At 43.1% G+C, this 16,322-nt stretch overlaps 1 protein-coding gene across 1 annotated transcript in view; it reads left to right on the top strand.

The window, feature by feature from the left end:
• Positions 1–4,914: 4,914 nt before the first annotated feature.
• Positions 4,915–16,322, top strand: part of Ccdc81 (coiled-coil domain containing 81) — a 28,727-nt gene continuing 17,319 nt past the window's right edge. Inside the window, exons 1-5 of the mRNA XM_038313759.1 lie at positions 4,915–4,993; positions 11,571–11,632; positions 13,201–13,357; positions 14,033–14,289; positions 16,197–16,276. Coding sequence (XP_038169687.1) covers positions 4,915–4,993; positions 11,571–11,632; positions 13,201–13,357; positions 14,033–14,289; positions 16,197–16,276 — 635 coding nt within the window. The remainder of the gene's footprint in view (positions 4,994–11,570; positions 11,633–13,200; positions 13,358–14,032; positions 14,290–16,196; positions 16,277–16,322) is intronic.

Raw genomic sequence — 16,322 nt, 5'->3', positions numbered from 1 at the left:
TCCTGCAGAGGGTGCAGGAGAATGGTGACAATGTTATTTCTTCATTGACATAGCATATTTCTAATTTTTTTTTGAGACACAGTCTTATTAGGTAGCCTTGGCTGGTCTGGAACTCTCTCTATAAACTAGCCTGATCTTGAACTCAGAGATCTCCCTGCCTTTGCCTGTTGAGTGCCTGGACTAAGGCATGTACCGCACCATGGCTGGCTCTTCCTTCCCTCTGCTTTTTCTTTATTTCTATAACCTTGGAGTCGCATTGTACTGTATACGATGAACGTGATACTTACTATATGTTGATCAAAGAGAATTGCAGTGGATAGCAGTTAGTGTGTGTTGAAGGTGGTCTAAATAAAACTGAAAGAAAATTAAGTACTTGAGTTTTAACTACCAGTCCCCTAGTCGAATTCTGTTGGAGGAGAGCCTCTCTGGTGACAGAGAATGAGGAATTTATTGCGAACGTAAGCTTTTTCAGTGCCATAGGAGTTGGTTAAGTCATCCGTGTCTGGTGTCGGCCTCTTAGAATGGTGCTGGAACTAAAGTCAGCAGAACCAACAGGTGGCCATGAAGTGGGGTGAAGGGAGTAAGGAAAGACAGGAAGTGGTAAAAATAATTTAGAACCAGTCTGGCTTGGGTTAGGCTATTCAGTCTTCTTTCTCTCTCTTCCCTCACAGTTGACGTAAAGGAAATGACAGGCATCCTGCTATGGCGTCTGGGATTCTGTGGTTTTTCACTTGCCCCGAGGAAGTTTGTCAAGCATCCTAAGCTAACAGAGGCTACAAACGGCATATCCCAAGGATGGATACACCTGAACTAAAGGGCCTGATGCCTGTGTCAAAGATGCAGCCTTATTGGAGGTACATACTAGGGGCTACGAGCCCTCTACATGGGATCTCCCTGGCCATTCTGAAACCTGTAAGAGAAGACCTCTACTGTGCCTCACGGGTCTGAAGTCTCCTTGGAGCACCCACTAGGCGGCTCTCTGCCAAAGGTGCCCATCGCTTTGCTTATTACGAAAGGGTAATGTTGGATGGCAAAGACAGGATGCAGTAAAAGGACAGTCAGAAAAGAGGACATAATTTGTTTTCTTCTGTGTGCTGGAGTAGCAAGAACTATTTTTGCATTCCAAAAGTATCGAACATGGTTGCTTTATAAAGCTGGATTTTCTTTTATTTCCATTGGCCATTCGTGTGACAAGGATTAGACATGAGTAGTCACTAAATGCACTTTTAATCTAAAATTTTTATTTTTATATGGTTATTTAAAATTATACCTTTTATTTTTTGATATTAGAACATAGTGACATAGTTTCTCCCTTTCTTCCCTCCAGACCCTCCTTGCTCTCTATCAAGTTATGGCCTCTTTTTCCATATTGTTGTTACAGTGTTTATGCATACATATTTTTGAACACTAAATACAACCTCATTCTGTGTAATACTGCCTCTATGTATGTTTTTAGGGCTGATCATTTAGTATTAGGCAAATTGGACAAATTTTCCTTTTCTTTCTTTTTCTTTCCTCTCTCTTTTTTCTTTCTTTCTTTCTTTCTTTCTTTCTTTCTTCTTTCCTTTTTATTTTTGGAGACAGGGTTTCTCTCTTTGTAGCCCTAACTAAAATAATTTTTCTTTTTTATGTTTAAAAGTATATCAAGTCGGCCGGGCGATGGTGGCGCACGCCTTTAATCCCAGCACTCGGGAGGCAGAGGCAGGCAGATCTCTGTGAGTTCAAGACCAGCCTGGTCTACAGAGCTAAGCTAGTTCCTGAAGGGGAAATTTAAGCTCAGAACTAACTGAGCTTCTTCTGTATAAAAAATATTTCACAATGGCTCATCATTTTCCTAAAAGGAGACCCATGGGAAATACAGGTTGTCTACTCCTTCTTGTTAAAATATTAGCTTACAAACAACTAGTTTTTGCTACTACATTTTCTAAACGTATTTTTTCGTTTTGTTTCTCTCCCTGCCCTCTTTGTCCCCTCTCTCCGTGTTGTCCACCCCCAGTAGCCTGTTTTCCTCTTTTGTGTCACACATTCCCTCCCTGTCCTTTTTAAATACTCCCTTCCTCCTTCACGATCCCCTGTACAGTTTCGTAGCTTATTCCCAATCTCACAACCTTTATTTACACACACATAAACACGGGAGTTAGGATTTACATATGGGAGACAACGTGTGTGATCGTTGTATTTCAAAGCCTGGATCACTTCACTTAATAAAATTCTTTCTAGTTCCCTTCGTTCCCTTAAATATGTCATTCTTCTTAACAGCAAAATTCCATTGCGTCTATGTGCTGCATTTTCATCATCCATTCTTCTGTTGATGGACAGCTAGGCTGCTCCGTTTCCCTGATGTTGTGAAAAGAGTCACAGTAAACACAGATGTGCAAGTATCTATGGCAGGATAAGGAATTCTTTGGGCACATGCCCGGGAGGTAGAGTGGACCTACCCATACTACTTAAAATGGATATGATATCTCTAGCACGATAGATATATTAAAAGTAATATACAGTAAAATGTTACTCTAGTACCTTTATAAAAAGGGGGAAAGGGGTTTATTCCCGCTTGTAGTTCTAGGTTTTAGTCCCACCATATCAGGGAAGTCAGAATAGCAGGTGCTTCAAGCAGCTAGCTACATCCATAGTTAGGGTAGAGAAAAAAATGAATGCATGTTTGTTTACATTGTGCTCAGCCCCTCTCCACACATACACAGTCTAGGACTCCCTGCCTATGGGATGGTCCCACCCATAGTGGGCTGTGTGCTCCCATATCAATTAACATAATCAAGACAATCCTCACAAGCAGGTCCACAGGCAAATCTAATCCTACTAAATCCCTCGCGGAGACTCTTTTCAAGTGGGCCCGCATTGTGTCATCAACAATTAAAACTCACTATCACAGACACACAGGTTTGTGTGGGTGTGTCTATAAGAAAATGACCCCCAAAGGGAGTGGCACTATTAGAAGGTGTGACTTTGTTGGAGTAGATATGGCCTTGTTGGAGGAAGTGTGTCACTGTGGAGCGGGCTTTGAGGTCTGCTATGCTCATGATACTGCTCAGTGTGACAGTCCTCTTCCTGTTGCCTGCAAGCCAAGATGTAGGACGCTTGGCTACCTCTCCAGCACCATGCCTGCCTGCACACCGCCATGTTGCACCGTGGTGATGGTGGACTGAACCTCTGAAAACGCAAGCCACCCCAATTCAATGTTTTCCTTTATAAGAGCCGCTGTGGTCATGGTGTCTCTTCACAGAAAAAACAAAAACAAAAACAAAAAAAACAAAAAAAAAAAACCTAAGTAAGGTAGTGACCAAGTATGACTCTGAGGAGGCATAATGTTGCCATTACAAACCGACCTCTATAATAATCACGAAGGCAGCATATACAAAGGCAGCCGGGCTCAAGTGTAGGATTGCGGCTTTATTATTCTAAGCAGCAAAGCCTCCTTGTTTGGTGTTGGAGTTTGCATGAAGATCAGATGAGATGTTTGAAAACGGTGGCTGCAGAACAATCCTTTTCCGTTCAGGCGGTCTAGCACGTCTGTCCTCCGTCCACGTTACATGCCAACAGCGCCTCTCGCCTCTCGCCTCTCCATAGCAACAACCGCCGTGGAAACGTGCTTGGCACTATCTAAACCAATCACATGCCTCTCCCATGACCCCGATGTCCTCCGAGTTACACACGCATCAGGGATGAGACTATATTAGCAAAGAATGCGAAAGCCTTGTAAGAGAACGCTTGCCGTAGCATTATTCCTAACGTCCAGAAATGGAAGCAACTCAAATAAATGCTCCCCGAGAGAGCATTTGTTCTTTAGGTACGCAGAGCTGTGCAAGTCAAAACGAACCAACAGCTACCACAGAAGCCTCAAAGGGCTGCCCCCAAAATGTGATAGGGCCAGACAAAATGAACATTATATGTCTTCAAAAGTGCAAGCACTGTCAAAGCTGATATAGTTGAAGGTGATGACTGCAGGGAGAGGAGGCACACTTCTGTGGTACTCACAAGCCTTGTTTCTCCATCTGGGTGGGGTGGCCCTGTGCACTCTTAGGAGGGAGAACACCAAGGAGGTCTGTAGGTTTGTCCCATTTCCTCTTCCATAGGGTGGGGAAATAGAGAGGGGAGGGGAGTAAACGTTTACGCTCTGCCTTTATTCTCCAGCCCCCGTTTCCTAAGAGAGGAGCCTGGAAACAAAACAAAACAAAAGACAAGAAATACATTGCAGCTAAACTTAAATCCTCAGTCAGATTCTTAGGGTCCAACCTATATTGCTGTTGGCAAAATGCCCTCCACACACACACACACACACACACACACACACACACACACACACCCATCGCTGTGGAAAGTCGCGATTTGGACCACCTTCAAGGCCAAGTCTCCCCGCTGCCACGGGTAAAAGGAAAGGAACAAAGGTTTTTTGTTTGTTTTTGTTTTTTGTTTTTTAATTTTTTTAAGTTGCGTTCTATCGTCTTTGCTTGAGCTCTAGGACAGCCTAGAAACCGGATTCTCTTACGGGGCCGGGCCTTGAGGCCCTAGCAACCGAGTCAGTCTTTGTCGCGTCATAGCAACGCTTTCAGCACTTCCTTTCCTAACGCCTTCTAAGTTCAGCGACCCCCAGGCCTCCATCTGCCCGAGGACCTCGCTGTTTGGATGGGCGCGGATTTGCACTTCTGGCTTAGGGAAGGAGCTCTGGCTTCGTGTTATCAGCGAGCCAGATCACTGGGGGAGGGACGGCCACAAAGAACGTTTATTTAAGGAAAAGTACATTTCAAGATTTTTAGAGCAATTTTTGATTTCAAAGAACCACCCCAAATTCCCGGCAAAGAGGGCTGGAGGGTGGGAAAATCCTTTTAGAGCAAACACCACATAACAAAGAGGAGACTATCCATCAAGGACACGCCACGGAGTCATCTGGGACCGAAGATGTTGGACAGGATTGCGCCGGCTTTTCAGGACCTGTGCAGGCAGGTGCTGCCCACACTGCCTTCGCTGAGCCAGGAGGGTAAGCGACTTAATGCAGGGGCTTGGAGGTGTACCTTACTGTGCTTCAGACGTGACTTAGAGTTTACGGTGTTGTTTTCTTCGGCTTAGGATTTTCATTCAAAAACAAAAAATTTCCACACACGGCCTGTTTAGTACTAAGTACTGAAAGCAAGCTGCCCCACCTCACCTAGGATGGATGAGAAGAACCCTTGTGGTCCAACTGGGGTCCCAAATGGCTCCTTTTGAGAGCTGAACACAGGACATACATATTTGTACTGTCCTTGATGTCTTGCGAGTGTGTTAATGAAAAGTGATGCTTATTGACAGACAATTTTCATAGAAAACTCAGTCCGAGACGAGACACAGTCCGTTTTTTATTTTCAGCGTAGTTTCTTATGAAAGCGCACCACCCCACCTCATCACCAAAGCGCTTTGGCATCTGTCTGTGATAGAGGCCGTCCAAGGGAGGGCGCTCTAGAGAAGCAAGCTACTGTTAGCCATTATAATTGAGAGAGATTGTTTTAGCAAACAAAATAAATTCGAACAAGTATCTTTCGTTTCCCAAGCATCACTCCTAATTGTTCCTGTCAAGTTTTTCAAAGAAGAATAGAAGATAGTTTTATGACTTTAGAGATACTTTCTACCTTCTTACCGTGCACATTCTTTCAAGTATTTTGAAGTCCTACTGTACACTGAGCCCTAGAGAACTGATGGAAACTAAAAACCCTAATGATTTACAATCAGCGGAGAAGATACACACTAATCAAAACACAAATAGATACACACTAATCAAAACACAAATAGATACACACTAATCAAAACACAAATAGGTGTAAGTTTATATTCGAACTAAATACAACCAAGGAGGAGGTATGTGATAAAAAATAACTTTAAAAACAAATTTATTTAATTTGTGTGTGTGTGTGTGTGTGTGTGTGTGTGTGTGTATGTGTGCGCATCAATGTGTGTAGGTGCCAGGAGAAACCACAAGATGATGTCATGTCAGATCCCTTGGAGATGGCGGTTACAGGAAGTTGTAAGAAACCAGACTTAGGCACTGGGAGTTGAACCTGGGTTCTCTACTAGAGCAGTAAGTGCTCCTAACTGCTGAGATATCTCTCTAGACCCACAATAAAAGCTTTGTTAAATATATGCATATTTAGCCGGGTGATGGTGGTGCATGCCTTTAGTTCCAGCACTTGGGAAGCAGAGGCAGGTGGATCTCTATGAGTTCGAGGCCAGCCTGGTCTATACAGCGAGTTCCAGCACAGGCTCCAAAGCTACACAGAAAAACCCTGTCTTGAAAAACCAAAAAAGGATAAAATATATGTATATTTAACATATATAGTATCTATCTATCTATCTATCTATCTATCTATCTATCTATCTATCTTGGGTTTCCAAGCAGGGTTTCTCTGTGTACTTCTGGCTGTCCTAGAACTAGCTCTGTAGACCAGCCTGGCCTTGAACTCACAGAGATCCTCTCGTTTCTGTCTCCCAAGTGCCGGGATTAAAGGCGTGAGCCACCACCACCTGGCTAACTTTGTTAAATATTTGATTTTAAAAGTTAAGAGGGAAGCATAAAGATTTCTTACACACGCACGCATGCACAGCACCCCAAAATTTCAACATCCCCACTGGAGTGGTACAATTATTAAAATTGATGGGCCTACTTTGACTTCATCCTTACCCAGTCTATAGTTTGTGTTAGCGCTCTTACTTGGGGAATCTCATTGTGCGGCCCTAGCTGGTGGAGAACTGGCTAGCTATACAAGGGTGACCTCTGACTCACGGAGCTCTGTCTGCCTCTGCTTCCCAAGTGCTGGGATCATGTTCTCTCAGGCCCTGCCTGTTAGTCAACCATTCTGTTGGTTATTTTGTGTAAGCTTTAGAACGAGGTTGTCCAGAGGTGAGAAACGCTTTGCTAGGAAGCTGAGATGGTCCTAATCTAACGTTTGACAATACTGAGCCTTCTTATCCACAAAATGTTCTGACACGGCTCTTTGATCTCTTTCATCAGTTTTGTAAAAATTTTCCCATAGGTTCTATATACATTTTAGATCTATACCTGAGTATTTCATATTTTTAAAGACTTCTGATGTTACAGTGTGCTTAATTTTTAAATTCTCCTTATTCATTGCAACTGAATAGAAAACTCACTTTTTTTTCTATTAACCTTTCTAATTACGATTTAATTGTGAAATGACCCCCACGAGCTTACATGTTTGAACACTTAGATCTAGTGGGGGGGGCACTATCTGGGGCGCATTGTGAGAACTAGTTGGCAAAGATTGGTTATTGGGGCATTCTTTTGAGGGTTATAGCATGGTCTAGTCTGGGTTCTCTGCTTCCTGAGTCACACGAGAGGCTCCTGCCATCACAAACTGAGACATGATGGTCATTGTGCCTTCCTTGTCTTAAAGGTCTATACCCCGAGTCAAAACAGTCCCACCTTCCTAGGTTCTTTTGTTGAGTATCGGATATACTGAGAACTGGGTCACGGTTGCAATAATCCTGACCGTGAAGTGTACAGAGCTTTTAGAACTGGCTTTGTGGGGCATATAGAAAAATTCTAAGGGCCTAGAGAAGCCCCTAAAATGAATGCTGTTTTTAGAGCTCAATGGGTCATTCTGATGAAAGTTTGAAAGCAGAAGTGTGGCTAGGAAGGTGGAAGATAGACTGCTCACGAGATTTCAGAAGAGAAACAAGACCGTATCAGGAATTGAATGAGAGACCATTTGCGCTGAATTCTGGAGAAATGAATGTGGTTGTGTTCTGCCCACGTGCTGGAGACCCGAGGAAGGGTGGATTTAAAGAGAGCTGAGTGATTTACTTAGGGGAGGGGATTTTAAGGTAGGCTAACGTCCAGGCTTTGCCATGCTTATGATTCACTGTTTTTTAGCTTGATTTATAGTGAGGACACAGAACGAAAGAATAAAGCAGAAAAGAGGCAAAGCTCATCCAGTTTCGTAGCAGAAGAGCTTGGAAGAGTTCGAGTTTGCTATAACTGTTTAAGAGATTCCCATCACTGAAGCAAACTCTAGGCTGGGTTAATACAGAAGGTGACCGAGGAGCAGCTCATCTGAGGCTCAAAGAGAAGGAAACTCATTTGAAAAATGGTCTCCTAAAAAGACCATTAAAGTTGTGTCCTTGGGTTTCTACAACACCAGCCTTTCTCTGTCTTCTCCCCCGACCCCGGTTTCATATTTGGCCGGACCATCCCTTCCACACACAAATATTCCCACCATGATGTTACCATCACACAAAGGCTAAACACTGGGCTGCTTCCTGATCTTGAACTCGGGACACTTCCAAAACTCTGAGCTCAACAAACTTCTTTTCTTCATAAGTTAGCCACCTTGGCTAGTTCATTGTCCTTAAGCAAAGTAAATGAACACACTAGTTTTCTGAGTCTATGTTTGTGTGTGTGTGTGCGTGCGTGCTGAATTTTGTCAAATGATCAGACTTTCTTTTTAGCCTAATGTCATGGGTTACATTTAAATTGATCTTTAGATGGGGTTAAAATTATTTTTATTCTGAGATTTAGCGGTAATCTGTCTAAAGCTCAGTTGTCAGAACAAATGGTTTAGAAATCCTGATAGGCAACATTTACAAATCTGTTCTAATTGGACTGCAGAGGCCGAAAGCCTCTTTCTCCAGGGAGAAATACCAAACTTCAGTTTAAATAATTAACTCTACTTTTGTGTAACTCTGCCTGTCCTACTCTATTGAATAAAACATTACAATGACTTCGATCCCTCATCTCAGTGAACAAGGCACATGCTCAGACTCCCGGTTAAATCAAAGACTTTTCACCAGGGTTTGATTACAAAGTACACAGTTTCTCCTGGCCCTTGTTAAATCGTTTCCTAGTTGGTATAGATAATTTTTCTGAAGTCTGAACTGCTTGTTATGTCTAGTCATTTTCACATTGTAATTCTGAAGTTTCTCCATGTAAACAGGGATAATAAGATTTCTGTTAGTGAGTTAATTACTTTTATGGTGTCAGTGAGGGTTTAAACTAGGTATGTAGTTATATAGTTGGGAATGATTGACAATGGACAGACCTCCCCCTTCTCTTCCTCCTCTTCTCCCCTTCTCTCTTCTTCTTTTTCTTTTCTTTTCTTTTTTCTCTTTCTTTCCTTTTTCTTTTCTCTTTTTTCTTTTCTTTTTTTTTTTTTTTCTTTCTTTCTTTCTTTCTTTCTTTCTTTCTTTCTTTCTTTCTTTCTTTTTTTTTTGAGACAGGTCTCCCTGTGTAGCTCTGGCTGTCCTGAACTCTCTAGGTAGACTGGGCTGACCTGGAACTCAGAGATCCATCTGCCTCTGCCTCTCGAGCACTAGGATTTAAAGTGTGCAGCACTGCTCCTGGCCTTTGGCAGACTTTCTCCGTTCTTAGCAGTAAGGGGTAGAATCCTTTGGGTTATTGGGTAAGGAGGGAAGGGGTGATTACTGAAGGGTGGAAGGCGAAGTTATAGAAACAGCACACTATGTGTTCACAGTGGGCCCGTGTTCACTGCGGCGAGTTGCCCTGATGTTGTTGGCCATGAGTATCCACGATTAAACTTGTTCCAAGATGTTCATGAGAACAACAGCTACTTCCTGTCCATCAAACTTGCCGGTTCCCTGGCCCATTGTTGGTAAAAAGTATTTTACAGCTCTGATATATCAGAATTAAAGACTGCAATCTTCCTGCTTTAGTTAGCAGTTTAATCCACTAAGGGAAAAAATACCAGTTTGCATTGTTAGAGAAGAACTGACCTTCCGTTGCTAGCTTCTTCCATATCTCCAAGTGGCAGTCCAGTAGAAGTCACCTTTCTTGGTCTTTTATTTGAATAATTAAAACTTAGCTTTCTTGATTTGTAAAAAGTTCCTAAATTAGAACTTATCCCTAATAATATATGACTAGACTTAGGATGGTGAGGTAAATACAGACATAATTTTCTATATTGCTAAGTCTGACTCATGTCCAGACTGCATGTTTATTTTTCACATCAACATTAATATTTTTTGGTAGCTTTTTGGGGTTAGGGGGAGGAAAACTCAACTCAGTACAGGAAAATAAATATAGAAAGCCTTCAGATCAAAGTAGAATTGTGAAGTCTATATCTTAATTCAAAGACAGAGTCTGGGACCCCTACCCATAGTTAGTTTTTATAAGTTACTCCTGTAGATATGTTAGTATGTTTGTTGTTTCCAGAACATAACAGACTAGCAGCGGCAGACTGGGAGGATCAGGGAGCCTACTGAACAACAGAGAGGGGGGAGAGCTGCTCTCTACCAGAGAACATGGAAATTGCACTCGAGAATTTCACAAGAGCCGATGATACATAGGGACAGTTAATGTACTGAGCAGACAGGTGGTCTTTCGTGTTATTAGTAGCCCTTGGCCTTATTCCTATGCTATGGAATAGTATGAGTTCGTGCTCATATTAATCACGTGACACACAGTGAACACTTCAGGAATAGATGTTCAATAAGACACTAAGAAAAAAAGATTATAGTTGGCTAACACTCCATGTGTAGCCTGAATGATAATTGGTATTAATAATAAAAACCCAGAGTCAGATACAGGGGTTGATGCTGAAGATCAGAGAAGCAGAGAGGCCAGACACTAGAGAGTTCTTTCACTTCTACCAATGCTCAGACTGAAGGGGCGATCCTGCCCTCAGACTGCATCTCCAGACTCCACCTGTCTCCCCCAAACCTCAGACTGCACTGAGCTCCTGTCTCCTTGTGCCTTATAGTCCTCTCTCTGCCCAGCCATATCGCTCCTGTCTCCATCTCCCTAGTGCTGGGATCCCAAGTGTTGGAATCACCTTTGTGTGAACTCTGTTTCTCTTTTAGACAGATTCAATCTTGCGTAGTAGCCCAGGTGGCCTTGAACTAACAGAGATCCCTCTGCCTCTGTCTCCTGAGTCCTGGGATTAAAAGTGTGTGCCCCCACTCCCTGGCCTCTAGTGGCTTAGCTCTCTGCCCTCTGATCTTCAGGCAAGCTTTATTTCTTAAAACACAAATAAAATACCACTACATCCATGTATAAAATAAAATGACACATGACTAAGTAGGAAAAGACAAGATCTCCTGAGTAAATTGGGAGCATGGGGACCATGAGAGAGGGCTGAAGGTGAGGGGAGTAGAAGAGAGTAGAGAAAAATATATAGCTCAATAAAAACAATTAAAAAAAAAGAAACATGACTTACTTCCCTTCATTATAGAGAGGTTTTCTGTACATTATTACTTTTACTGTTATTACTGCTACTTAGTCCTTAGGATTGAATGCAGGGCCTCATGCATGGTAAGCACTCTCCTTGTGAGTTGCACAACCCCCCTTTGGTCGTAGTACTGAAGATTCACCCTAGGGCTCCCACATACCACAGTCCCCAGCCCTATTATTGCTGTAATTAAAGTCATATCTTTGGAGCTTACAGGCATAAGCTTTCATTAGCAGGAACATTAATTTTGGGGAATGATTTTGTTTGTTTGTTCTCTATACGTTAGAAGTTATTCCTTTCATAGTTACGCTTTTGCTTGTTTGGATTAAAATACTATTGCATGGTTGTTCACATAGATTGTTTTCCTTTTCCTTTGAATTTCAGAAGTCTCTACCATCTGGGGAAATGTGTCAGAATTTGTGGAAAAGCAGCTAGCTATGCATAAGGTAGGTTTTACACTCCAGTCTCAGCATGATACTTAGATATTTCTTCTGCAGAGTTGTGTATTTTTCCTGGGAGTAGTGCAGTAGATTTAGAGCCATTCTGGTCTGTTGTCACTTCTTTAGTATTTTATTTATTTTTAATAAAGATTTGTTTACTTATGTATACAGTGCTCTGCATGTATCCCTGCAGGCCAGAAGAGGGCACCAGATCTCATTACAGATGACTGTGAGCCACCATGTGGCTGCTGGGAATTGAATTCCTGACCTCTGGAACAGGAGGCAGTGCCATCTCTCTAATCCTCCCTCCCCCCTTTTCTTTCTTTTTTTTTTTTTTAATTTTTAATTTTTTTCCTGTTCTGGAACTCACTCTATAGACCAGGCTGGTCTTGAGCTCACAGAGATACACCCGCTTCTGCCTTCCAAGTGCTGGGATTAAAGGCGTGTGCCACCACCGCCTGCCAACACTCCTTTTCCATTTTCACTTTCTGATACATGTAGAATTTGTGGCAAGCTGGGTGTTATCCTTAGATAATGCATTGGTAACTCTCTTATGACAGGGAACGTGGGACTGCTCGGTCTGGGTTTGTGAAGAACTAGGCGAAGTCTGTTTGTGGTCCGTCAGCTCCCGGCATGGGAATAAATCTTAATTGGAATACATAAATACAGAAACTAAATTCAGATAGTACAAAATGAGAAACTGCCTATGGTTAGACTATTTCTTCAGGTCAAGTCTTGGGTTTAAATGTTCTAGAACTGGGTGAGGATTTTGGCCAGAGCTCGGAGGCAGTTGAAGGTTGTGGACCTTTTATGATTTACACACGAGTCCCAACTGTGGCAGTCCATGGCTGAATGAACCCTTCAAACTTATTTTGTCTGGTTTGGGAATTTGAATTATTTATCATTACTTAAAATTGGCAGAATATTGGTGAAGCTTTGCATTTTTCTCGCCATTTTCTTGAAAATGCAACAGGCGTAATGATATTGTCTTTTATTTTTGCACACGGTCATGGATGTAGGCCATGAGGTACTCTTCCCTTTACATGAAGCATGCTTGTCCTGGCCAGCACACATCCTAGTTGGCTCCCTTCACTCCCTGTTTTTTTTTCCCCCTGTTCCTATAGATTTGAGTTTGCAACCGTTGGTATGTGATATCTTTAGGTTATCCCAGAGGTGTTTGCATTGACTCAGTGGCCAGGGTTACCCTGTAGGAGATTCCCGGATGCTGGTGTGTCGGGTTCCACTTCATCCCGTCTCCTTATCCCATTTAGGTAGTCAACACAGAAGCTCTGTTTGCGGAGACGTTTTCTTACACACACGCTTGTGCTTGCTCATATTCAACCATCCACTGCCCTCTCCCACTAGGGAGCTGTCTGACTTCAAATAGGGAACCTAAGATCTGAGAGAACAAGAAAACAAAGATTTCATTAAATGGAATATGATTGAATTTATGTCATATAGTTTAGGACAAGAATAATATTTGTTATGGATTTCTAAAAGCTATGGTGCCCATAACCTTCACCCTTTAACAGAATGGTGTGTGTTGTTCTTCTTGTCTTCTTTTTCTTTTTCAGGGAGTTCAGATTTCCGGACTCGGAACTTTCACCTTCACGAGGCAGAAGCTCGAGGTGGGGAACCACAAGTTTATTCTAGTGCAGAGGCCCGTGTTTATCATGGCGGAGAAGTTAGTGCAGACCCACGGACTCAAGCAGAACAAAGTATTCTCTCCTGGTAAATCATTTTAACAGCGAGACTTTCCCCCAGAAGTGTGTTGGCCCGTGGGGACAAACAGAAAGAGTAAACCTTGGCCAGGGCTAACTTAATTTCTGATTTCAGAGACTCAGGTCCCACATGGTGCTTTTGGCAGAAGGAGGAGCCAGGGTGCAAGAGTTAAAGTCTTTCTGAAGTTCATTTTGTTTGCTTTCTAAATTTTAAATATTTATTTTAATGTGTGTGTGTGTGTGTGTGTGTGTGTGTTCTGCAGGATGCGTGTGGAGGTCAGAGGTCAACTTTGGGGTGTCATTGCTCTCCTTCTGCCATGTAGGTCCTGGGGACTGAACTCAGGCCCTCAGGCTTGGTCGCACGTGCCCTTACCCGATGAGTCATCCTGCCAGCTCCTGGAGTCCATTTTAGACACCAGTGGCTTAAGAGGCAGGCATGGGAAGACCGAGTTCATTTAAAAGCCATGCTACAGAGTTCTACAGGTTTATATTCATGTTTCAGAGCCTAAGAAACTAAACGTGGCTATATTTAGATAGTCAATTACTTTTATCATGAGCAAAATACATTGCACTTTTAGGTGAAATTATACTAATTAGCATGTATTAATGGCCAATTATATTCATTATCTGCAATAATAGTACAAGTGTAAGGTATCCCTACCCACCCTGTCTTTTTCTCCTCCAGGTGATATTCCAGTTGTCCCCCTTAATTTTGTCATGATATCCCTGGAGGGACCATTTAACAGGGACACGATAGAAGGATGTGTTAAGGAGACATTACTTTTCTTATCACGATCCATATCTGTCAAACAAAACGTGGAGTTCACATTCAAAGGAATTGGGGTCCTTTCGATCAGAGACAGCAAAGTGAAGATGAGGTTTTACAAGGACTTCCTTTGCTCGATGGACGGAAGTGGCACCTTGACAAAAGCCCTGGCAAATGTGAGTTGTTTGCTTCTAATCTTCCCTGTTGCTGTGATAAAATAGCAAGCTGACAATCGCAACTGAAAAGGGTTTATGTTAGCTCACTCTTCCAGGCGACAGTCCATCAGAGTAAAGATTGTCACGGTGGCAGGAACTTAAAACAGCTAAACACACCGCATCCACAGTCTACACTCTGGGTGGTCCAGGGACCCAAACTAGGGAATGGTGCTGTCCGCTTTCAGCCTGCATCTTTTCACCTCGATGAAGGCAATTGAGACAGTTCCCTACAGGCACACTCACAGGCATTCCCACAGGCACGCCCACAGGCACGCCCACAGGCACACTTGAAGTAGTCAGTCCCTCACGGAGACTTGTCTTCCCAGGAATTCTAAATAGGATCAAGCTGACAACTAAAATTAACCATCACACAACCCCCCCCTTTTAGTCTGTGGTTCTGAATCAAATGTGGGTGTGCTTTCATTAAGAATGTCTATTCGGGACAGGCATGGTGATACATGCCTTTAATTCCAGCACTTGGGAGGCAGAGACAGGCAGATCTCTGTGAGTTTGAGGCCAGTCTGGTCTACATAGTGAGTTCCAGGACAGCCAGGGTATGGTAGAGAGGTCCTGTTTCAATGCCCTTCACTGCTCCTGCCAAATACCAAACAGATAAAAGAAAAGCTCGTGTTGACATTTTAAGTGACCCTTTTTCCAAGTGTGTGGAAATGTGTGGCACAGGCAGCCAGTTCCTTGACAAGCGAGACAAAGAACTTTAAATCAAATTTTGAATCAGTACTACCCAAGGAATGGAAAAAGCAGTAGAAATTCATAATTCTGGACATTTTATAGTACCGTACCGCTGAGAAGCTCTCCTGCATGCGTGATTTCATTTGAATCTCAGAATACCACAAAAGCAGCAGGGTAGGGGCATCACCCTGATTGTTCATGCAGAATGTGTAGGTTCAGAATGGTCGTATTGTGAAACCCAAGTCAATAGAGTCAGCTCAGGGATTCAAGCCCAGAGTTCCTCAGCACGCAGGATTTACAGTTTGTACTATCTTCTCTTAAGAGATTTTACAGCAAGATCCAGTTCAAGCCACACAAACATGCTTCTAAGCTTTTCCTCTTTCTCTTTGTTTTTTATGTGTATGGGCATTTTGCCTCCGTGTTGTATGCGCACTGTGTAGTGTCCATGGAGGCCAGAAGGGGGCACCAGATACCCCGAGACTGTAGTTAGCTATGGCTAGTTGTGACTCAGATGTGTGGTTGCTGGGTCTCAAACTAAGGTCCTCTGGAAGAACAGCCAGCGCTCTTCACTGCTGAGCCACCTCTCCAGCTTCATACTTTCTAGCTTTTAGTTTGCAGGGTCATAAAATCAGTTTCATAACTGTCGCCATCATTGTTAGCCATTAAGTGGCTGACGTGGTGTTCATGCTAAGTTAGATAGAGCAGAGTTTAAAGAGGCAAAGAAATAGCTAATCAGTAGCATTTATTCAGGGGTTAACGGCCTTTTGTACACCTCTGGGTACTGATGAAGATGACGGGGGATGGAAGCCCACGTGACTTCAGAGACTTTCTCTGAACCCTCTAATATCAGAGTCCTGTGGACCAAGAGTGAAGTCGGAGCTGTGCTCGTTTCCCGATGGTTTCTGGATATTTGCTCATTTTCCAATGGTGTAGAGAACTAGTTTCAACTCTTAGGGCATATTTCAAAAAAGACGGCATGGTCTGAGAAAAGGCAGTGTCTGTGGAATTGCTCTTCAGCGTTCCAGGCGAACTTTGATGAAGGCGGTCACGCCGTACTGGACTCTAAGCGCTGAACAAATACAACCAGCTCCATGGTAGCAATGCCGTGGAGGGAGCCTGCGTGTCTTTGTCTGTCCTGGGCCCACAACTCAGGCATGATCTTTATATCTGTCCTCCAGAGGCCTGGAACCATGGACTCAGTGCTGTCGAGCAGAGAGGGCTTTGGAAAGCGTCCCAACAGCGCGCTGGCCTTTCCAAGGTGAGTGTTTTGCTCTGGGGGTTAATCCAGGCACCCACTCTCATTC

The sequence above is a fragment of the Arvicola amphibius genome, chromosome 12 (genome assembly GCF_903992535.2).
Source record: "Arvicola amphibius chromosome 12, mArvAmp1.2, whole genome shotgun sequence".
Lineage (NCBI taxonomy): Eukaryota > Metazoa > Chordata > Mammalia > Rodentia > Cricetidae > Arvicola > Arvicola amphibius.
Note: the sequence above shows the minus strand (reverse complement) of the source record. Positions and strands in the feature narration are given on the sequence as shown.